Here is a 24,970-nt window from a genome sequence, read left to right as displayed (position 1 = left end):
AGAGGATGACTCTCAGTGAGAGGGCCAACCAGGGAAGCAGTAGTAAATTCCTAATGAAAGAGGAAAAACCATTTGGGAAATTTTCTGTGGTAATTCCCATGGCAGTAAGAGTAATAAAAAAAAAAAAAAAAAAAAAAAAGAGAGAGATTTGTCTTATTCTCTCATCTTTGCCAGGCTGAGACCAGCCTGACACCAAGACATGGTCAAAGTAGACGAGTTCCACTAGCCTAGCAACTCTGTATCAATGTACTACTCAGACTGTACACATCCATGCCTGCACAAGCAAAATCAAACCAGCCTTTGCAAGAAGAGAAATATAAACCATAACATTTCTTGTTCAAAACTATTAAGGCCCCTAAAATAAAAAATAAAGCAATCTCTCCTGGAATAAGGACTGATGCTGTCCATCAGGCAACACTCTTTACAAAATACTGAAATGGATGTAATTAACAGGAGCACTTTCCTTGAAGACACAAAAAACACCTGACAGATGACAATGTACATGTACTAGAGAATATTTACCATCCATCCCATTGTGTTGCTCATAGCTTCTTTTTCCCAGGATAGTTGGGGATCCATTGTTTATGACAGGTGTGAACTTGGCAGGAGTCAGATTGTTAAGAGAACTGGACAAACTCTTTACAGGGTCTGGTTTTGGAGGACATGGATGAGATTCTGTTGTAAAAAGAGCAGGGTGTTATTTTTATTAGTAGATACATGGAGACAAACTCAAACAAAGGGCAAAATTCAGAGATAATGTAAGGCACACCCCTTTTATATGAACAGAAACTCTTACATTCAAACTGCCTTATACTGACTTAAGCCTACTCTACTGCTATGCAAATGAATCTGAATTAGTGAAAAGAGGTCTGAACACTAATTGCCACATATATCACTTCTGAATTTGGCCCCAAGTCTAACAGAAGATTGCTATTTATATAAAGCATTGTAAATATACTGCTGAATCCAACAAGGATGTTTAACCTGTGCTGTAATATACACTGCAATATAATCCTACAATAGGTGCTAGAAGGCTGTTTTGTATCCTTTTCTAAAACTATGTTTTCCACTGATTCTGGATAATTTCTAGGCTGCTCTATATTAGAAGCCATCTTCAAGAAGTCATGCAACACCCACAGGCTACCCAGAAGTTACAACTTTGCCAATTTTATCAGTATTCTATAAATGCAGTTCCTAAACTGGCCAAGCCATTGAGGACTTAAAACAAAACTATCAAGAACATGCACATAATTTAAATCTAACCTTTTGGCTGAGGCAGAGATCAAGCATGGCATGCCAAAGGAAAAGATGTTGAGAAAGTTACAAGCAACTGAAAACAGGGGTTTAAAATGAGTTGCTCTTTCTCGGCCCTAACTATGGATTCACAGCCTTGACTCTGTAATAGCAAGAAGTAGCACAACACTCCTGAAGATAGTTATATCAAAAGGAGAATGGCCCTCTTTTCCAGTTTAAGAGCCACACTGAAATTTGTCACGTCACTGAAGCATTTGCTTTCAGATGAGACATTAAAAACCAAGGTCCTATTCTGTGTGAACATTAAAGATCCTATGGTACTCTTCATAAAGAGTGTTTTTTATCCCCCTAGGATTCCATAACAAAATTTCCTCTCCCTTTAGTGGCTACATTTTGGTTGTGCTGCATGCATACAGTTTGGAGATTTTTTTGGATATTTATTATTACAGAATATTTTAATTGTTAAGTACTGTATCTAGAACAAAAGCAGACAAACCATATTTAATGAATATTCACACAATACACACACAGAAGCTTATTTTTTATAAATAAAAATATTCAAAAGAAACAAAACTGACTTCACAATTTCCTATCAAAGTTAACAGATAATTAGTTTAATTGCTGAAATGCGAGCCTTAAAGTAACTCCCAAATCAACTCTCTGGAATTTAGTAGCAGTTGGACAGTGCTCTAGATACCAAACCCAATCTCCACTTCCCCATCCACATCACTCAGCAAGACTAGAGAAGTGGCCAGAGGATGCTTTTAACATTAGAGCACTGTTCTGGGTGCTCATTTAAGGCTCCTAAAATCAGTATTTAAACTAACCAGGCAAGTCTGAAGGACGCTGTATAGTGTCTGTTGGAGGTGATGACCAGGAAGGAGCATGATAGTTTTACAGCTGACCCTGACCCCACCTGCGCAACCTGCCAGTCCCTCAGGAGCAGTTTGTGGTCTCTGGTCCCTTTAAACTCAATGGTTATTTAATTACAAAAATTGAGAATCTTAAATTTTAGCTTCAACAAAAAGTGAGTTGACAGTGGCTGTCTGGCCACAAACTGCAGTGGAGAGAGAGAGCTAGTTCTTAGGACACTAGAGAGGGTAGCAGGTCAAGGAGTTCAGATACCTACAAAAACAAACATTAAGTAATAAGAGAAGAGGAAGTTAAAACAACCGATTTAAAAAAATCTACATCAAAAATATTACAAGAAGGGCTTCTGTAGCCTTTTCCCCTACTATTCCTCTTATCTTTATATTTTGAATAGTAGAAGGATGCAATACATTAAGTACTGTAATTTTTTTAAATACAAAAGGAACAGTTAATAAGTCACTCTGATGCCAGCATGGGCTGTGGTAAAGTCATAGGGCCTTCACCGTCCTGCCCCACAACACACTCAAGGCATGCACCAATAGCCAATTAATGTACAAAATATCATGGATTACTGCAATATTCATTTGACAGCATTCCCAGATATGGGATCTTTCTTTAAGGCAATGAATGGTTCAGGTGTGATTATATAACAACTTGCAGAGAGCAATATATTTATGGGAAACAGCAACAGATCAAATTAAGCACAATTTCAGTTTTATTCACTGAAATACTTGGATAAAAGTTGCTATTAAATATCAGCCAATTGTTTCAAAGATCCCAAAGCCCTTTTCACATTGCAAACTATACACACCTGAAATCATGCAGTCCACTCTTAAGGAAGACTGTGTCGGATGTTTAACTGCACAAAACAATGCTAAACTATTTAGGACAGGAGGAGAAGAATGCTGTATCCAAACAAAACTTCAGAAGGAATTTTTGGACAGGATACAAGAATTAATTTCCCTACTTTTGTAAAAGAGGGAAGCAGTCTGGGGTTTTGTTTGATTGCTTTAAAACAGTCAGAAGTGATTGAGACTTTTCTTTTATGTGGAATCTGAAAGACAGAACCTTCACAGCACAATATATACTAACTTCACCTTGGGATCACGATTCAAACTCACTCGGGAGGAAGAGGACTACCTACTGAATGACCTCTGGCACCTAAATGTTTTTTTTATTTGTTTGTTTGTTTTTTGAGATCAGTAGTTGGATGCAAGAACTAACAAATCTAGGAATTATTTTGGGGAAGTTCTGTGGCCTGTGTTATGCATGAAGTCTGACTAGATGATCACAATGGTCCCTGCTGGCCTTGAAATCTATGAATCTTTCACTGATCATGATTTCTGCATTTAAACCTCTTCCATTACAGAATCTTTACCTTCAAAGGCATGAAAGGTCAAGCAAGCAAATGACAACTCATTTTCTGTTAAACTCTAGTGACATCCTTCTCAGACATTTGCCTACTGTGCAGTGATTATGATGCTAAGGAGAGGCCCCAGCAGAGCTGCAGTCTCCTTCTATAACTCCTGCATAACACTTACTATAAGCACTTCGTGGAGAAAGTGCTGTATCTTTAGGTCTTTTAGACTTGAGAAGAGGCTGCACAGTGGATCCCATTGTAGAAGTTACATTAAGACTGCACCAGAGTGGGATTGTGGACCAGCCAACTGCATCCCACCAATCACATTTATGGACTGTAAGCAGAAGGCCTCTTACTTAGACACCAGAGGCTGCCTCATGACTGCTAAAGAGGAGTTTCGCATATGGGATGGAGGGTGGGTAGTAGGCTGCTAAGCCACCACACCTCTACATAGTGTGAAGAGGAGAAAGGCTGTAAGGGCCATTTTGAACTTTCCTCTGTTCCAGAGAAGGAAACAATATAGTCTATAAACTGAACACTTCAGGACTTTATCAAAGGTTATGAATTTATTTCTAGAGATATGCAAAATTTTTGGGGTAGCAGATTTTTCCAGATCAGTTTACTCAGCAGTATGAAAATACGCAAACAGTCAGGAGAATTAGCCTGTAGCATATTTACCCAAATACCGCAGTACTGCTTCTAAAGGCTTTCGAACAACTTGCTTTAACAACAACGGATTTTCTGATGCTTCTGGTAAGCGTGCTGTGCCTGTGAAGACAATATCAGGATTGAGGAAAACATTTATTTTCTTATTAAAAAAATGAATGGAGTCCTGGAAATTAACTTAGTCTAAAACAACTTTCCTCTGGAGAGCTTTCTAGTAAAAAAAGGATGTTTACAGAGTAGATGCATGTTTTGGCAAGTGTACACAATGGCTGCATACTAGCAAACAAGTGACATTTAAAAAAAAGCTGAGCAATTTCAAATGTGTTATTTGGTAACAGTGTGATGAGTTAAGGCCATTTCTGCAAAGTAAATAAGTAACAGCAGGTCATCTGTGCTTAGCCACAGTACCTCTGAAAGATCTAACTCAAGTCTTTCCCAAAGGAATTAATCTCAAATTCTGGTTTCCCAATTTCATAGTAAGTAGTTGGATGGCTGGATAAACACTCACATTCTGCTTTGATTGCTGCACTGTTGATGGGCAAGTGGGGATGTCTTGCTGCATGCCAAGGACGCAAGATCTCTCGACACAAACGTCTGGCAATCCTTGTCAGTTTTGTTGTATGCAGATAGAAAGCTTGTCGTGTCTTCATGGCAAATTTGGGGCTCCCACTGTTTCGCACTGGCACACCATGAAGACTCTGGGAAAAGGGAAAAAGCACAAGCACTTTCATTGTCCACAACTGATTTTTATTCAAAGTTTGCAGAACACCAGAAACCAGCATCAGTTAACGCTACATACATAGTCCATTCTAAAAGTCATTTCCACCTACACTCTCCTATCCAACCCCCGCTTTCCTAAATTTTTAAAGGATGCTCACTCAAAGTAAAGTATTTGCTTTTACTCAGTTTCTGAAAGGCTCCTGGGGACAGAGATAGGAGATTGGAGTTGATACAGGCTGAAGGAAAACCACAGAGATAGAGGTAAGGACAAGAGTGGGAGGCAGAGATTAGGAGGGAAGACTCAACAAGCTAAGAACACAACACAACTCTCCACTCCTTCTCCCATCTGCACTGCTGCTGCTCTTCCCTAGCCACTATTCGTTTTTGAAAACTTTGGCCCTATACTTTAATGCGGACCAATTTAAGCATTCAATATCTTGGAAGGTTGGCCTTGGACTAAGGTTTACATACTTAACTACACGTAGACAAAGATGACTTATCAATTATTGCATAGACCAGACTTTTACCATGTCATAAAAAAGCCAATTCTGTTGGTTTAGGCTTTAAACAGTTGTACAGTAGAACCTCAGAGCTATGAACACCTCGAGAACAGAGGCTGTTTTTAACTCTGAACAAAATGTTATGGTAGTTTTCAAAAGTTTACAACTGAACATTGACTTAATACATCTTTGAAACTTTATAATGCAGGAAATAAAATACTGCTTTTAACCATCTTAATTTAAATGAAACAAGCACAAACAGTTTCCTTACCTTGTCTTTTTTCTTTTAAAAACATTCTCGTTTTTAGTAGTTTATGTTTAACATACCACTGTACTGTATTTGCTTTCTTTTCGTCTCTGCTACTGCCTGATTACGTATTTCCAGTTCCAAATGAAGCATGTGGTTGACCAATCAGTTTGTAACTCTGGTGTTCATAACTCTGAAGTTCTACTGTATATTATTTGATGTGGTTGTCTGGCAAGAATAAGTGATACTTTTTCCATTACTGTTAATTGGAATGAGCATTCGGTTCCCTGACCTGTAGTACTGTGCCACCTGCAAAGGATGTACATACCATATTATTTTACACTGGATGCACATACCATATTATTGCGGTTTGGTCCTGGTCTCTCTCCATCTAATCGCGTTGGCATTTTCAAGCCACCATATTTCTTCCAGTATGTCCAACAGGATGCACAGAGGCGACACTGCATGTTAGGGGGACCCCAAGAATACCACTGGTAAGACTGTGTGGCTAGGGATAATAAAGGTGGAAATATATATATATTCTTAAACAGAATTGATTTTCAAAGTTTATAGCCTTTAAAACCATCTTTACAATCTCAAAGGAGAAAGACCTTTCAGCTTCATAAGGTAACAAAACTAGATCATAAGCCTGTTGTACCAAAAATGAGGCAACTTGCATCATCATTAAATGTTTTATAATGGCTATAACAACACTGCATAATGCCATGGTGGTCCCAGGATCTTAGAAAGACAAGGTAGTGAGGTAATAATTTTTATTTATCTGACTTCTGTTGGTGACAGAGAGAGAGGCTTTCGAGCTACGCAGAAGAAAAGTTCTGTATAAATTCAGAAACTTGTTTCTCTCACCAACAGAAGTTGGTCCAATAAAAGGTATTACCTTCCCCATCTTGTCTCGTATAATGACCTTAGCTCAAGTAATTGTAATCTTTAGTATATAATTTGAAACAGTAAAATGAGTAAGAGTCATTAGGATAGGGAAACTTCCTGGTAATGTCTTTGAGATATTTTATGCTGTAACTCCAAAACACAACCAGCCCTTTTGCATAGGTGGAGGGAACTGTAACTTTTCCCCTCTGTTTTAGAAATCCCCTCCCCAACTTTACTTAGGGAAGAGAAAAAGTCAGTCATTTTGACTCTCCATACAGTCTTATATTTTAGCACGTCTAAAAGGCTCCCCATAAAGGAGAGGGAAGCCTATTAGACCAAGACGAATTAGCCGATAAGACCATAGTGATTACAAGGATGTAACCATGCTCTCTGGACTTTCCACTACCATAATAAAGCTGTGAAAACATTATAAAGCTCTCCAATGAATTAAAGACTTGTCTTCACTCAGGAGTCATCCATTTCACAGGAAACATCAGCTCTTGCAGTTATTTACAATAAAATCCACCCACTCTCAAAACTTAGAAACATTTACGTGAAGAAAAACCCTGCCTATTTCACCCACCCCACCCTGCATGGTAGCTTATTAAAGCTTTACTTTAGTCTTAGTGCTAGAGTACTTCTGCTGCTCTTGCACAATTGCTACATTTGCAAATCACTTACTATAGCAGCTTTCACAGGCCCGTCCTGCTCCCATGTTCTGTGCCTGTCCTCCTGTACCATTTACCACTCCTGGTTTGACATTATTTACATTGATCTGGTTGGGGTTTGGCTTGTTACTTAAAACACAAAGCAAAAAAAGGGGGAAAATTAATTGATTGTAACATGTAACTAACTTTCATATGTGACAAAAAAATATGGCCCAGAAGATTAAAACTGAAGACATGCATTTCTCACGTTTATGAATTCCAAAACAAGAAACATTACTTACCAGTAAATAGAGTTTTCTGAATACATTTCCTCTGCAGATCATACTGTAGAAGTCACAAGCCATTTCTAAAGGAGCCCCAGAACCACTTAAAAGCAGTTAACCGTTCTGGTCACGAGTACACCTTAATTACTGATCCAAAAACATTCTGATCTAGGTAACAAAAGGGCCATATCGACAGACATCCCTCTGCTCCTCTCTGCCTGAACAGCATTCTACTTAAGCCTCTTAAGAGGTGAGGAAGGAGGGAAAGTCAAGGTGGATCTGCAAGGTCAATAGATTCAGAGAATTCCATGGTAAAGTAGCCTTCCTTTCTCCTTCAGAAAATTGCCTCTTCAAATCCTGTCGCTTTGTAGTAGACTGGCAAGCTTATAGGCAAGAGCTCAGAAGTACTAATTCAGACTCAAAGTTTGCCCTCCTGAAATAACCACCTACTGCCACTGCAGTATTAAAGAACTGCAGAGTAAAAGGTGTAAACTGAATCCTCAGATAACCCAAATGGGAACACCTTGTACAGACTGCAGTGTTCCCCATCTGATTCAGAGGTATTTCCTGTGCAATTTCCTAAGAGAGATGTGAAAGAAAGCATCTTAAAAGGTCAAGACCTCTATTCCATCCCATTTAGCATAGAGATTATGGCACTCCAAGCCAACAGGTAGAATCAGATTTATTTACAGACCTTATTTTACCACTCCCTTCCACAAAACCACAATAGAATTAGTTAAAAGTACCAGACTGCAACTCAGGGGATCTGGGTTCAATTCCAAGACGCCCTGTGTGACTTTTGGCTAGTCATTTAGGGCTTGCATCAACAGTAGGAGAAAACACTCTACTGGGATGCGATTTCTAAAGCACACTCATGCTGTGCATTAATGTGCCTGTGTAGACCATTGAGCTGCATACCTTTTTATACAGCAGTATTGCTCTGTATGTGTATTCAGCACTTCATCTGCCGACATCAGTGATATAGTTTACCACGTTCCACTAAGTGAAAGCCGACACATCAGAGCACCAGATTCTACTCCTTCTGATGCAGCATCAACAAAGATTTAGTAAATTCCAATCAGTTATATCTGCAAAGAGGTTGCATATTAAATTATTCTTGAGACAATGGTGTTGGGCAGACATAAATAAGATAAAGATTCCCTAGGCCAAATTGTTAAGACAAGTGGTAATACGAGGGAAAGAAAGAAAACTCCCCAGTCACTGTGTTTCCAGGGCTGTTAGAAAAATGCATCTTTTTACTTGGAAACAAATTACATGCGATTGCGAGTCACTGAGAGACAGAGAGCTCAGACACAATTTATTTATTTATTTTTGAAGTGCTACATGCAGATTCTGCTACAATGGCACACAAGGGGCATAAAGGCTCCACAAGTGGCCAGGAGAGCCTTTTCCAAGAGCAGGAGAAGCTTCAGACTGACCTGTGTTACTCTCCTTTAAACAACATGGTGAGGAAGGAGCATGGGTGAGGGGGAAGGTCTGTGTACGGCCGAGTGCTACAGACAGACATTCTGGATTTCTCTGGTCTGCAGGGCTCCCCAGGCAAGGCAGAAAAAGAAGAATTAATAACTGGGACCTTTTTACAATCATGGTTCAATTGTTCTGTTCTTCAGCTGATGCACTGTCATGGCCCTAATGATTGATTATTAATGGACTTGAAATGGCTCTGGGATTTGTAAGTCACGGCATGATGTTCCAACTCAGGGAGACTTGCAAAGGCAATTTGCGAAGGAGAAGAATGGAATATGGTACCTTTGCATGAGATCGCATTTCGCTGATTGCTGCCATATTAAATATTACCTCCCAGTAGATTCTACTTCACCAAAAATTCATTTTGTGCAAATATAACTAGATTACTTCAGGTAGCTGGGGTTCTCCAAAAGTATTCTCTCTACAGGCAGGCAATGTTGTATAGTGGATAGAACACTGGACTAGGGCAAAGAGACAAACCTCGATGCCAACTCTGCCCACATATATACACCAGTGACACCATGACAGGACCCAACCAGATCAGCCACAACATCACCGGTTCATTCACCTGTACGTCCACCTATGTAATATACGCCATCATATGCCAGCAATGCCCCTCTGCTATGTACACTGGCCAAACTGGAGAATCCCTCCATAAAAGGATAAATGGACACAAGTCAGGTATTAGGAACGGCAATATACAAAAACCTGTAGGAGAACACTTCAACCTCCCTGGACACACAACAGCAGCTTTAAAGGTATCCATCCTGCAGTAGAACAACTTCAGGACTAGACTCCAAAGAGAAACAGTTGAACTTCAGTTCATTTGCAAATTTGACACCATAAGCTCAGGATTAAACAAAGACTGTGAATGGCTAGCCAACTACAAAAGCAGTTTCTCCTCCCTTGGGTGTTCACACCTCAACTGCTAGAAGACGGTCTCATCCTCCCTGACTGAACTAACCTTGTTATCTCTAGACTGATTCTGGCCTGCATATTTATATCTGCCTCTGGAAATTTCCACCACATGCGTCTGACGAAGTGGGTATTCGCCCACGAAAACTTATGCTCCAATACCTCTGTTAGTCTACAAGGTGCCACAGGACTCTGTTGCTTACAACAAGTATAGTAAGCTTTCCCAACACTTGGAGTCTTTAAATCATAACTGGATGCGTTTCAAAAGATCTGTGGTTGAATTGGAGTACGTGTACTAGATGCAAGAAACCCTGGGTGAAATTCTCTGGCCTGTGTTATATAGGAAATCAGACCAGGTGATCTTAATATAGTCTCTTCTGACATTTGAACCTATTAAAGTGACACGATCCTTGTAAGAAGTGTTGCCTCCCAGCTTCCCTTAGATCATGAATTGACAAACAGCTCACAAAACATTGACATTTTTCCAATGTGCGACCAACTGTATGCACTTGGCTGACAGCACTAAATTAACATGGGAGCAAGAACTGAAGTCTTACTTTTCTGAAAGGAGAAACTTGTATGCCCAAGACATATGGTAGCTAAAGATTAAACTGGTTTTATTGGTTAGAAGACTGAGTATACTACCACCAATGTACACTGGAATGGTTCCAGTCATCCAGGTACATACACAGCCAGATGTTCTGGTCCTGTTATGAGAAACACATTTTGGAATAACATTGTGATAAAAGAGAACGGCACTTCTCTTTACTGCATATAAAGCTCTGTTAGGCCATTACTTTGTGTATCTGAAAACATGTGCCTAAAACTATTTTGTGCCCACTTTTTTAGGGAAAAAAAAAGTCTAATGTTCGTTAAAAGTATCCTTAGGTATTGGTAAGATCCTTCCCGACCAACATTAAAAAAGTATAGATTACTGTTTTAACATACCTATAAAAGAGAGATAGAACATAATCATGCATGGAAATTTTTCTAGTCTATATTGAGTCTCCAAATAGTCCTATCTAAACAGGAGCAAGAATGGTCTTGGGGTTGACACAAAATGATGAGTCAAGAGACAGAGGGTCTATTTTCAGCTATGCCACAAAGAAATTTTACTTGCCCTGTGCTGTGACTATGGCTCTTCAAGATGTGTCACCCTATGGATGCTCCACTTCAAGTGCATATGAATCTCTTAAGCCCTTGCTGGGAGATTTCTAGCTCTAACAGTTTGATGTGGAGACTGGTTTTGTGGGCTGTCCATCTGCCTTGAACCATGAGGGTGTTGAGGTGAGTCCCGCATCCTAACAGGGAAGCATCAGGGTTAGTCACTGTTGGGGTTGGATGACAGAAAGGGATAAACGCACAAATGCTGCATTGCTCCTACCACCAGTTTAGGGAGTTTTTTAAGTGCAAGGGGACTGTCACCTACCTGTCCAAATTGACCCTGTTCAGAGAATAGGTAGTTTTTAGCCAACCCTGGAAGCAGCAGAGGTATAGCCTTGTGCGATTGGTCACAAAGATACAAGCTGTCACACAGCCTATGAGTTGAAGACGGTACTTGATTGTGACCCAAGGGCTTCCCTGAATTGTTCCTACCAGACCAAACAAGGTCACAAATCTATCCAAAGGGAGATATGAGTATACCCTTATAAACTGTATCCTTTGTACACATACCAGCATGGTTTTCTTTACTTTCAGCTGTAGGACCAACTCTTGAAACAGAGCGAGGGTCATCTGGATGGCAATAACACTGCCTCGAAGGTGTTACTCTTGAGTAGCGAGTTGTGGAATTACAAGACAACCAATATCACTTCCTGCCTAAGGTAAGCTGCCACTACCACTAGAACCTTTGAAAATATTCTTGAAGCTTAGGATAGACCGAAGGGGAGCATTCAATACTGAAAATGATCTCGACCTATGATGAATCATCAGTATTTCCTGTGTGATGGGTGTATAGTTATATGAAAGTAGACATCTTGTAGGTTGAAGGACAAAAGCCAATCCCCATTCTCTAGTAAAGGAAGAGAAGGTTTCTCACTTTTCAATAATTGACGTTCTTCGACATGTCTCCTCCTGTGCGTGCTCCACTGTGCGTCCCAGCGCCATTGATCGGAGATCTTCGGTAGCAGTGCCTGGCCAGGAGCTGTCTTACAGCGTCGTTAGGGTCTGCCTGAGCACGCGCGTCCTGCACCCCCGTCAGCCCCTTCTCTACTATAGAGTTGTCTGATTAGTACTCCAAAGTAGAAGGGAGGAGAGTGAGTAGTGGAGCACCCCCGGGGGACACACCTCGAAGAACTTCAGTTACTGCAAGGTGAGTAACCTTCTCTTCTTCTTTGAGTGCTGTCCCTGTGGGTGCTCCACTCCAGGTGAATGTGAAGCAGTATTCACTATGGTTGGTGGGATTTTGGAGTTGTGGCAGTGATAATGGTAGATAGTACTGTGTGGCCCACTATGGTGTCTGCTGTGGTATCCTGTGTGATAGCATAATGTTTGGTGAATGTGTGGTCGGATGTCCATGTGACCGCCTTGTATATATTGGTAATAGGTATGTTGTGGAGGAATGCAATGGATGCTGACATCACCTGAGTAGAGTGAGTTCTGATGCCCTCGGGTGGTTGAGCATTCTGAATCTTGTAGCAGGATCTGATGCAGTCAGAGATCCACTTGGAGGGTCGTTGCTTAGAAATAGCAGCATCCTTTGATCTCTTGGTAGTGGACACAAATAGCCCAAGGGATTTACAGAATGCTTTAGTTCTGTCTAGATAAAATGCAATTGCCCGTCTGACATCAAGGTAGGGTGACCAGACAGCAAGTGTGAAAAATTGGGACAGAGGGTGGTGGGGTAATAGAAGCCTATATAAGAAAAAGCCCCAAATATTGGGACTGTCCCTATAAAATCAGGACATCTGGTCACCCTATGTCCAGGGTACGTAATGCCACTTCCTGTGGAGGAATCTTGTGAGGTTTGGGATAGAATGTACGTAAGTGTATTGGCTGGTTAAGGTGGAAAGTAGATACCACCTTGGGGAGGAATTTGGGATGGGGTCGCATTGTAACCTTGTCTTTAGAGAAGATCATGTAGGGAGGGTAGGCCATTAGAGTGCTTATTTCACCGATCCCTCTCACTGACATTATGGCAACCAAGAAAACTACTTTCATAGACGTGTGGAGTATGGATGAGATGGCCAGGGGCTCGAAGGGAGGCCTCAGAGAACTAGGTTGAGATTACAGGAGGCTGCTGGTGGGTGAATCTCGGTAGAGATTTTGAAGGCCCGTGAAGAAGCACTTTATGGTGGGGTGGGCAAAAAGTGAATATCCATTCAGCAGATCATGGAAGGTGGTGAGAGCCACAAGGTGTACTCTGATAGAGCTGAGCAAGACCCATCCTGTTTTAGTTTTAAAAGGTAGTCTAAGACATCAGGGAGGGTCGGGGTGTCAAGCATCTGTGGAAGCACCACATGGAGAGCTATTTCCACTTTTGCAGGCAAGTCTCATGAGTGGAGTCTCTTCTACTGTGCAAGACGACATACTGGACCTGCTCTGAATAGGCTAATTCATGGGTCTGAAACCATGAAGGAACCACGCAGTTAGTTGGAGTTTCTGGAGCTGCGGATGGAGAAGCCGACTGTTGTCCTGGGAGAGCAGGTTTTCTGGTTTTGTCCACCATTGTAGGGAGAGCAATACATTTGCTGGAAGAGTTAGCATCATGCAGAAGCTGTGTCTGCTGGGTTTGCACTTGGAGTTGAGCCAACTCTGAAGACATCTCATATGCAGTCTGGCATATTTGACTACGAAGGTGGTGGCTGCCATGTGTCCAAAAAGCTGTAGGCTGGTTCATGCCTGTATTCTGGGGCGAACAGAGAGCATGAGTATGAGATGCGTAATAGCAAGGGATCTGTTGTGTGGGAGCAAGGCTCTGGTTCAAACTGAGTCCAGGTGAGCTCCAATGAACTCGATCTGCTGTGTGGGTATCAAGGTGGATTTTTGGAAGTTTATTTGCAGGCCTAGACTGTGGAAGAGGGAGATGATAAAATGCGTCACCTTTAATGTCTTGTCTTATGAGCTACCTTTTATAAGGCAGTCATCTAGGTAGGGGGAAAGTATAATCCCGTGTTTGCAGAGGTGGGCAGCAACTACGGCTAGGGTCTTGACGAATGCTCTCGGTGCTGTGGAGAGTCTGAATGGAAGCACTCTGTATTGAAAATGATTGTGTCCAATTGTGAATCGCAGGAAGCGTCTGTGTGCTGGATGAATGAGTATGTGAAAATAGGCATCTTGTAGGTCGAGGGCTGTAAACCAGTCCCCTTGTTCTAGCGCAGGTATTATTGTGTACAATGTGACCATCTTGAATTTCTGTACACATACAAATTTGTTCACTTTGTGTAGATCCAGTATAGGTCTCCATCCCCCACTTTTCTTTTGGGTCAGAAAGTAGAGAAAGTAGAACCCTTTTCCCCGACATTGCATTGGTACAGGTTCCACTGCACCTAGCTGTAAAAGATGAGCCGCTTCTATGCAAAGTAGGTGCTTGTGAGCGGCGTCCCTGAGGAGGGACGGGGAAGGGTGGGCAGACAGGATATGAAAGGGATGGAGTAACCTGACTGAACTATTTCCAGAACCCAGCGAAAAAACTGGAGGTGGTGGCCAAATGGGCAAATACGTGGCAGAGTCAATGGGTGATTTCGCAGACCCCCGACAAACACTTCAAAATTGTTGTTTCTTTCCCGCTGGGAGGGAGATAGCTGGTTGTGCATGGTTTTTTCTGGGCCTACGAGGGGTCTGTTGTGGTTCTTCCCAACATCATATGGTCTGGACTGGGGCCAGTGATATTGTTGTGCGCAAGGCCTCTAATAAGGTTGATATCATTGTCTCCTGGGGTATATGCCCAGTGAGCGCAGGGTGTTTCTAGAGTCTTTCATAGTGTGAAGGACTTAGGTTTTTTAGAAAAAAGTTTATCTTTGTCAAAGGAAAGGTCCTCCACTTTGGTCTGCAGATCTTTGCGGACACCGAATGCAGACAGCCAGGAAGACCTGTGCATCACCACCGCAGTTGCCGTAGTGCAGGCTACTGTGTCCGCCATGTCCAGGGATGATTGTAGTGCCATCCTGGACACCAATTGACCTTCAACAAGTCTGACTTAAAGTCCACTCTCTCCTGTCCTCCAGGCTATAGGAAGTAAAATCAGAGAGCTTGTTGTAATTGTCATAGTCATAGGTTGCGAGGAGGGCGGAGTAATTTGCAATTCTAAATTGCTAAGTGGAGGAGGTATAAACCTTGCGGCCCAGGAGGTCAAGCCATTTGAGGTCCTTGTCTTGCGGAGTGGGCTGTTTTGTTCTGTGTCGCTACATCCACTACAAGAGAGAGTTTGGTTGTGGGTGGGAAAATAAGAAATCTACACATCCTTAGTGGGAACATAATATTTACGTTCAGCCTTTTTCCTTGTTGGTAATATGGAGGCAGGGGTCTGACAGAGAATGTCAGCTGGTTCTAAGAGGGCTTCATTTATGGGTAGCACGATCTTTGAGGGTGCAGAGTGCTGGAGGATTGAGAAGTCTGTGTTGTGTCTCCTGGACTTCCTTCAAAAGGAATGTCCTGGCTGAGTGCCACCTTCTTGAAAAGTTCCTGGAATTGCTTGAAGTCCTCCACATTTTGTAGCAATGGAGGCATGAGGACTCCATCTGCAGCTGATGGAGAGTTAGGAGCTGATGAATCAGGGAAGGATCATAGCCCACCTTTTCAAGAGGGGGTTCAGGAGCTCTAGATGTAGATGGAGCTGGAGATAGAGGCGCAGAACGGGCTTGCAGTCTGGTGGAAGGGCCACGAGGAGTGGCGGCAGCAGGAACCGACCAAAGGTACCACTGAGGCCAAGTCACAGGGTAAGAAAAGTGAGGCCCCGCCCATGGGGGGACAAAGTAGGGAAACGGGGGCTGGTTCTTGTGAGCTACCATGTCATGAGATAGATATGGCTCTGGTTGAGGAGAAGAATCAGGCGGGGAGAACTCTGCCTACTGCTGCATGTCACTCTCACTGTCAGCGAGGGTAGCCAGGTCGGGTGGCGAGAATGGCTGTTCAAACACTGAACACTGTGTGTTAAGGAGCAGAGAGTCAGGCTCAGGGGCCACGGAGATGTCATCTTGATTCAAAAATTGCTGCTGCTCCATGGGCTGTGGTCCTGCAGGGCACGGAGTACGAGCAGAAGCCCGCAGCGACTTTTGTTTAGCTTTCATGGGCGCCGTGGGCTGTTTATGGGCACCCTGCATGGGACCCGTGTCTCCTGTGGGGGTGATGGGCAGGCTCGGTATCAGGGTGGAACATGCTGCCGATACTGGGTCCATCTTCAGTGCCAATGGGTCCAGTGCCAAAGAGAGCTTCCTGCTGTGGGAAGTCGGGTCCCTGCTTTTGTGCCCTGTGTGCACCGTGGCTGAGGTGCTGGGGCGGTTGGAGGCGGCTGCTTTTGGCACCGTCAGCACCGAGGGTAAAGATCTCGCAGGAGACCCTTTACCCTTTTGAAAGTCTCTGTGCAGAGACATTGGGGCTTCCTGTCTCTTTGCTTGAGAGGGTGAAGCTGCGCACCCGATCGGTTCCGATCTAGCAGGGGAGCAGGAGGAAGAGAGTTTACTTGTGCCCATCTCCATAGGTGGCTGTGGAGATTTCTCCATCAGGAGTATTTTTAGCCACAAGACCCTGTCACAACGAGCCCTGGTTTTCAGGCTGGTACAAAGGATACACTTAGCAGGCATGTGTATCTCGCCGAGGGACTTCACATGCCATGAGTGTCTGTCAGACTCTTTGCAGGAGTCGCATTTCTTAAAGCCCAGGGACCCAGACATCATTGACTATGAATGCCTGGGGGAGAGTCTCAACAGGAGAGAAAATTTTTTTTTGTTTGTTTTGTTTTTTAAACTGACAAACTATTCTAAAGGAAGGGAGAGAACTGAGATATTTCTAACCATTTCTATTTCTTTTAACTTATTTCCTTCAGTGACCAGGGAAGAGTTTCAGCACTGCCCCGAGTCACATCTTCAGCCGAGGATGGCTAAGAAGGAACTGACGGGGGTGCGAGACGCATGCGCTCAGGCAGACCCTAACACCGTCGCGAGACAACAGCTGAACATGTGCATCCCGACCAGGCACTGCTACCGAAGATCTCCGATCAACGGCACTGGGACGCACTGTCATCTGGAGTAGAGCACCCACAGTGACAGTACTTGAAGAAGAATTAAAGTGCTAGAGTCACCATCCTGAACTTGAGGCTTCACGAATTAGTTCAGTCTTGATCTAAGATCAACCTCCAACCTCTGTCCTCCTTTGGCCCTAGTAAATATTTTGAGTAGAAGCCCCTAATCCTAGGGTAAGGGTTCTATCGTTCCTAGTCAGAGAAGAAAGTCTACTTCTTGCCTCAGTATAAATTTGTGAAGGGGGGGGCGGTCCCTGAAGATAGATGGGAAAGGGGGGGTAGAAGGGAGGAGTGACACATTGGATGGTATATCCCGATGTTATAAACTTCAAGAATCATCAGTCCATGGTGATTCACTCCCAAGCCTGGTCAGAATGGACAAGACAGTCCCCAAAGGCAGGGAGGTAGGCTAGACTGCAGAAACTGTAAATCCAGAGTCACCGTCGAACCCTAGACCAACCCATCAAAACTGTTTAGATGATGCCTGGGCGGTCATGGAGGGCGGCTAAACACCACATTTCCTCTGAAACCTGTCTCTCTCTCTGGGAGGTTCTGGGGCTCTATGGTACTCCAAGAACTAAGCAGAGCATGACCTCTGGGCAGCCCGAGACCTACAAAAACATTTCATGCTTGTAGGTGTGTAAAATGCCCAAGGAACGTACGGTAGCCCCAGAACCCTTCAGTGTGTGCAGGAGTCATTTGTGTCTCCAAGAAAAGTTTATGACCATTAAAGGAAGCCCTCTACTGTGTTCTGAACCTCTTTAGAAATTCTAAAAGTTGGAGCCATGATATCCTACGCATAACTACTGGAATGGAGATGGATGTGGCAGCACTATCGGCAGCAACTAGAGACACTCGGAGAGCTGGTCTGGCAAACAGCTGACCCTCGGTAATGACAGACTGGAACTGCTCCCTGCAGATGTGTGGCAGCTGCTCAATAAAAGCCCTGTGCTTGTTATAATTAGTAAAAGTTCTATGTTGGCCATACTTGGTATGGTATCTTGTGATCCAGAACTGCAGCAGCCCTGCCTAGTAAGACTTTTGTCCACAGAGATCCAGCCACCTTTGATCCTTGTCATAAGGGGTAGATCTTGAAAAACGCTGTCTACACCTTTCATTCACCACATCCACTACTGGGAAGTTAGGAGGGGATGGGAAAATAAAAAGTCAGAATCCTTAAGAGGCACATCGTACTTATCAATCCTTTTGCACCTTGATGGAATAGTGGCAGGCGCCAGATCATCTTCGCCACATCCAGAAGAGCCTCATTAATAGGCAGCATCACTCTGGAGGGTGTTGCAGACTGCAAAATATCTAGCAGCTTGTGTTGTGGATCTTTGGCCTCCTCCAGAGGGATCTGCAAGATGTCTGCTTCCATTCTAAGGAGGCCCTGAGACTGCCTAAAGTCAGCCACCATAGAATGTGGTGAAGGCTTCTGGCAAGCAGAGGTTAGGACAGGGGTCAACAGCCTTTCTGAAGCAGTGTGCCAAGTCTTCATTTATTCACTTTAATTTAAGGTTTCATGTACCAGTAATACATTTTAATGTTTTTTAGAAGGTCTCTCTCTATAAGTCTATATATTATATAACTAAACTATTGTATTGTAAAATAAACAAGGTTTTCAAAATGCTTAAGAAGCTTCATTTAAAAATTAAATTAAAATGTTGATCTTATGCCGCCGGCCCACTCAGCCCGTTTCTGGTCTGGGGTTCTGTTCACCTAGGCCGGCAGCGGGCTGAATGGGGCCTGCGGCCGGGACTCCAGCTGGCAAGGGTCCAGCAGCCACAACCCCAGACCGGCAGCTGGCTGTGCGGGGCCAGCGACCGGGACCCCAGAACGGCAGTGGGCTGATCAGCTTAGCCCGCTGCCACTCAGGGGTTCCATCCGCCGGCTCCTGCCAGCCAGGATCCCAGCTGCCGGACGCGCTCAGTCTGCTCCTAGCCTGGGGTCCTGGCACCGCCCACATACAGTGGGTTCCTATGTTCTCCCTGGTTCTGGCCCATTCTCTTCCTCTCTCTCTGCACTGAGCTGAGGGCAGGAGTGCACTGAGCTGAGGGCTGGGGGCTGCCGTGTAGTGTCTGGGCCGGCGCTAGAATGAGGGAGGGGGCTCAGAGTTGGGGCAGGAGGTTTGGGTATGGAGCAGTTACCTGGGAAGCTCCCATTTGGTGCAAGGGGTGCAGGGAAAAAAGTGATCTGGGTAACTATAGGCCTGTTAGCTTGACGTCTGTAGTATGTAAGGTCTTGGAAAAAAATTTTAAAGGAGAAAGTAGTTAAGGACATTCAGGTCCATGGTAATTGGGACGAATTGCAACATGGATTTACTAAAGGTAGATCGTGCCAAACCAACCTGATCTCCTTCTTTGAGAAGGTGACGGATTACTTAGACAAAGGAAATGCGGTAGATCTAATTTGCCTCAATTTCAGTAAGAATGGGGAACTGTTAGTTAAATTTGAAAAGAATGGGGTGAATATGAAAGTTGTAAGGTGATAACAAACTGGTTAAAGGGAGACTCCAGCGGCGTACTGAAGGGTGAACTGTCAGGCTGGAAGGAGGTTACTAGTGGAGTCCTCAGGACGGTTTTGGGAGCAATTTATTTAAACTTTTATTAGACCTTGGCACAAAGAGTAGGAATGTGCTAATAAAGTTTGCGGATGACACAAAGCTGGGGGGTATGCTAACGGAGGAGGACGGATACAATACAGGAAGATCTGGACCACTTGCAAACTGGAGTATAGTAATAGGATGAAATATAATAGTGAAAGTGCAAGGTCATGCACTTAGGGATTAATAAGAATTTTAGATATAATTGGGAGCATCAGTTGGAAGCAACAGAGGAGGAGAGAAGGACCTTGGGGTATTGGTTGATAGCAGGATGTCTATGACCGCCAATGTGATATGGCCGTTAAAAAAGCAAATGCGGTTTTAGGGGATGCATCAGGCGAGTATTTCCCACAAGGAAAGGAGGTGTGGTACCGTTATATAAGGCGCTGGTGAGACCCACCTGGAATATTGTGTGCAGTTCTGGTGGTCCATGTTTAAGAAGGATGAATTCAAACGGAACAGGTTCAGAGACGGGCTATAGGATGATCCGAGGAATGGAAAACTGCCTTTATGAAAGGAGACTCAAAGAGCTTGGCTTGTTTAGCCTACGCCAAAAGAAGGCTCCGGGGGATATGCTTGCTCTATAGAAATATATCAGGGGGATTAACGTTAGGGAGGAGAGGAATATAAGCTTAGTACTATGTAGGCACAGAGACCAAATGGGTACAACTGGATATTAGGAAGTTTTAGACTTGAAATTAGACGAAGTTTCTAAACCATTAGGGAGTGAGTTCTGGAACAGCTTCCGAGGGAAGTAGTGGGGCAAAAGACTTATCTGGCTTTAAGACTAAGGATAAGTATAGGAGGGGGACGATAGATGGGATAGTTTAATTTGGGCAACTGATCTTGGATTATCAACAGATAAGTCCTGCTAATGGTCTATGAGGGGATGTTGGATGGGATGGGTCTGAGTTACTGCAGAGAATCTTCCTGGGTGCTGGCTGGTGAGTCTTTCCCACATGCCTAGGGTTTAGCTGATCGCCATATTGGAGTCGGGAAGGAATTTTCCTCCAGGGCGGATGCAGAGGCCGCGAGGTTTTCGCCTCCTCTGCAGCGTGGGGTATAGGGTCACTTGCTGGTGGATTTCTGCAGCTTGAGGTCTTCAAACCACAATTTTAGGACTTCAATAATTCAGTCATGGGTTAGGGGTTGTTATAAAGTGGATGGGTAGGGTTCTGTGGCCTGCTTGTGCAGGAGGTCAGACTAGATGATCATATTGTCCCTTCTGACCTACAGTCTATGAGTCTATGAGGTGTTGGGGTGCAAGAGTCAGGATGTGGGGGTGCATAGGTGTGGGGGGGTGAGACCAGATGAGACGATGTGAAATATGGGACGTGGGGGTGGGGGTTGCCGATGGGGCAACAAAACACAAACAACACCAAAACACACCAAGACCCTGGAGCATACAAAAAATCGGTGGAGACTGAGCACCCACCAGCAACTCAACCCCCGTCACTCCCCGCGCCCGCCCCCCCCAGCTCACCTTTGCTCTGTCTCCACCTCCCTGAGCTGGCTGCCATGTCCTGCTTCTCCCCTCTCCCTCCAGTGCTTGTGCTGCCATACAACTGATTAGCGCAAGCCAGGGAAGGGTGAGGACGATGAATGCAGTGTGCTTGGGGAAGAGGCAAGGCCAAGGCGGGGATTTGTAGAGGGATCCAATGGGGGCAGTGAGGGGGTGAGGCCAGGGCAGGGATTTGGGAAGGGATCCAATGCAGGGGAGCGGCGGAGTCGGGGCAGGGCCAGGGGGGAGTTGGTGCAGGGGGGGCATGAGCCCCCTCCGCCTGTGCGCCGGAGGGCAAAATATCAGGATAATTTGAGTCCCAACCAAACATTGGTCAGGACATAGGACAAAAGTAAATATCGGGACAGTCCCGATAAAATCGGGACATCTGGTCACCCTATGTGTGGAGGGGGTGCGCAAGTGTCAGGGCAGAGGGCTTGGGACCTGTGAGGATGGTTGCAGGACTGCAGGGCTCAGGGCAGAGGGCTGGGTGTGTGTGGGGGGGCGGGGTCAGGGCTGCAGGACAGAGGGCTGGGGTTGTGGGGTGCTCATGGCAGGGGGCTGGAGAGGCTATGTCCCTATTCCATCACCCTCTCCCTTCCCCAAGGCCCTGCCCCCGCTTCTTCTCTGCCTCTGCCAGGAGCAGCGAGCACACTGACTCCACTCCTCCCCGTTCCCCTCCTTCACAAGGGCCATCAGCTGATCGGCCTGCAGGGAAGGAGGGATGGAGAGGTGGAGGAGAAGGGTCAGGAACCCAGTACACTGCAGGAAGAGGCAGGGGAGCCAGCAGGACCAAGCTTCTGCCTCCTGCCCTGTGGGAGGGAGTGGGGGGGTGGAAGGTGGAGAAGAGTGGGCAGGAATTTTAATGGCACATTGCTGTCTGTCCAGATGCCGGTAGGCAGCAGTGTGCCATTTAAAAAAAACCAAAAAAAAACCAAAAAAAAAACCGGCTCACATGCCATCTTTGGCACGTGTCATAGGTTTCCGATCTCTGAGATAGGGAAACCATCCCTGCTCATCCTGGCTAATAGCCATTGATGGACCTATCCTCCATGAATTTATCTAGTTCTTTTTTGAACCCTGTTAGGGTCTTGTACTTCAAAACATCCTCTGGCAAGGAGTTCCACAGGTTGACTGTGCACTGTGTGAAAAAATACTTCCTTTTGTATTTTGTACTTCCTGATGCCTGTTAATTTCATTTGGTGATCCCTAGTTCATTTATTATGAGAAGGAGTAAATAATACTTCCTTATTTACTTTCACCACACCAGTCATGATTCTATAGACCTCTATCATGTCCCCCCTTAGTCGTTTCTTTTCCCAGCTAGTTGGCCCTCCCTCTCCTTGTGGTTGACCGACTCGATCACCAGGGAGTTGGGGACACGATGGTTGTACAGGTATTCATGCCCCTTGGCGGGCACCAAGTACTTCTGTTCTGCCCTCTCAGAGATGGGGGGCAAGGAAGCCGGGGTTTGCCACAAGGCCTTCAAAATCTTTGCCACCCCTTCGTGGAGTGGGAGAGCCACCCTACTCAAGGCTGAGGCCGAGGCCAAGAGGATGCTGAAGAGGAAGTCTGAGGGTTCCTCCATCTCCTCGGCTTGATGCTACCCTTTTCAACAGTTCCTGATGGACCTTAGAGTCCTCCTGCAGAACAGATAGAAGAGGGGCTGTAATCGCCTCATCAGGGGATGACGAGGATTGGGGTGCAGTACCCAGCAGTGCCACAGATCCCACCACTTGGTCACCCTCTGGGCACGGAACCGGTGATGAATGCTCCACCGACTCCTTCTTGGGAGGGTGAAGTAGAGAGGCTGATGGTCTCTCTCAGGCTCCAGCCACCAAGCGAACCATCACTAGGGGCTGTGTTGGGGGCCATGGGGCCCATTGATACCACAGTGCCAGCCAAGGAGCCCGGTGCCACTGCACCTGCTGTGGCACCCACGGAGCAGGCTGTTTAGTCTGACTTGCCTGTCCCAAAGACTAACAACTACGAAGGGAGGCCGGGTTGGTGTACAACCTGCCGCTGTCCCTGGACCGGGAGGAGCAGGTAGAGTCAGAAACAGTGCCAACCACGAGACCGTGCTCCCAGTGTGGAGGAGCGGGAGTACCGCCGGTAGCAACTGCTCCATGATCGGCTCTGATGGGCAGATCCATGTTGGTGAGGTGCTGGTGACTGATGCCTGGAACTGCAGGAGCAGTGCCATGGTGGGGTCCTGGAGCAAGATGAAGAATGGGAATGGCCTTGATGCCTGGAACCTCTGCCAGTCAGTACCCAGCCAGACAACCTGGTGGGGGTTGACGGGACTGGCACGGACCACGCACTGAGTGATCGATGAGCGGCAAACAGCGTCGGGAACATTCCCTAGACTGTGAACGGTACCGACCAGGCAACTATTGCAGAGATCCAAGTAATGGCTTGCCTCTGGACCAGGGAGCCAATGGTGGCAGTGCCCCTGGTACCAGAAGAGACAACATCCCAGGCCACTGGCATGGAGGGCATTCAGACCTCCGGTGAGGTCGGTGCAGATTGGGCTGGGCTATCCCACTCAACCTGAGTCAGAGGCCTGGAGGCCGACGGGGATCGAGAACTGCCCAACGTGGGTCTAGTCTCTCCCCCGGTCTTGCTCCAGTGTCGTCTTAGCTTTTTTAGAGCATCTTGCAGACGGAGAGTGGTGCTGGCTAGTGGAAGGCACTGAATGGTTGCCACCTGAAGGATCTGCATTCTTGCGGCACTCACTGAGATGGGCTTCCCCGAGACAGCATAAACAGTCCACGTATGGATAACTCACTGGCATCGGCTGTCTGCAAGCATCACACAACAAAGCCCAGAGCACGGTGCATGCCCCAACCCGGGCGCACTAAACTAACACTAAACTAAACCACTTTAACTACAGGTACTACTAACTATGAAGAGTTCAAGAAGGAGGCTGCAGCCCAACTGGAGCAGAGCAGTTCTGACGCACCTTCACGGGTGGCAAGGCGAAACCGAGGGTGGGGGGCTACTCTCATTACCACTTCAAAAGTTATTTTTCCTCTCTTGGTATCCTGCTGTTAAATGAATTGTCTCAGACTGACCTCACGCTTGGTAAGGCAACTCCCATCCTTTCATGTATTTATACCTACTCCTGTATTTTTCCACTCCATGCATCTGATGAAGTGGGTTCTAGCCCACGAAAGCTTATGCCCAAATAAATCTGTTAGCCTTTAAGGTGCCACTGGATTCCTCATTGTTTTTTTTAAATAAAGAGGAACATTTTGGGGCAAAGGTCTGTGTTGTGATGTGTATGTGCGCACCCTATTGCCAACTCTCACCATTTTCTCACAACTCTAGTGATTCTGGGGTGTGTTTTTTTACTTATCTCATCAAAACACAATGAAAGGCACCAAATCATGAATTTTCCCTTCTTTAAAATTGCCACCGACTCCATTTACAGTCAAGGGGCTGACACCATCAAGATGGCCATCATTTCCCTGCAGTATCATTACGTGTGGAAGTGAGGCTGCCATATCCCACCGTTTTCAATTTGACTGAAGCCACGCCCATGGGCAACATGCTGACAGTCATTCAGGGGGCTAGACTGAGCACAGAGACTGTAGGGAGCAGCAGAGTTACTATGAAAGATGGATGGGGAGAGCAGGGAAAGCCAGGCATTGAGGGGCATATTTAAGGGTTGCAGAAGAATGGGGTGCTGAAGGTTGTGGGGGACAGACGGAATGGGAGCAGAGGGAGACAGCTCAGGGGTAAGGAGAAGGAGTGCTTTGCAGTTGGGAAGGCGGGAGAAAAGAGTGAGTGAAGTGTTGTTTCTTGCGAAAGGCTAAACTAATCCCTTATTGTTTTTAACAGTGATATTA

General features: G+C 45.2%; 1 protein-coding gene across 3 annotated transcripts in view; it reads right to left on the bottom strand.

Moving 5' to 3' along the window:
- MTA1 (metastasis associated 1) overlaps positions 1 to 24,970 on the bottom strand; it is a 191,350-nt gene that overhangs the window by 46,835 nt on the left and 119,545 nt on the right. For 2 of the 3 annotated variants that reach the window (XM_032783480.2, XM_032783481.2), the window contains exons 12-16: positions 7,187 to 7,302; positions 5,974 to 6,125; positions 4,659 to 4,848; positions 4,163 to 4,252; positions 523 to 675 (exon numbers count right to left, since the gene is read on the bottom strand). In XM_032783480.2, coding sequence (XP_032639371.1) covers positions 523 to 675; positions 4,163 to 4,252; positions 4,659 to 4,848; positions 5,974 to 6,125; positions 7,187 to 7,302 — 701 coding nt within the window. Of the gene's footprint in view, positions 1 to 522; positions 676 to 4,162; positions 4,253 to 4,658; positions 4,849 to 5,973; positions 6,126 to 7,186; positions 7,303 to 24,970 lie in introns of those variants that run through there. The other variant, XM_032783482.2, reaches the window with a different exon arrangement.

The sequence above is a fragment of the Chelonoidis abingdonii genome, chromosome 7 (genome assembly GCF_003597395.2).
Source record: "Chelonoidis abingdonii isolate Lonesome George chromosome 7, CheloAbing_2.0, whole genome shotgun sequence".
In the NCBI taxonomy this organism is placed as follows: domain Eukaryota; kingdom Metazoa; phylum Chordata; order Testudines; family Testudinidae; genus Chelonoidis; species Chelonoidis abingdonii.
Note: the sequence above shows the minus strand (reverse complement) of the source record. Positions and strands in the feature narration are given on the sequence as shown.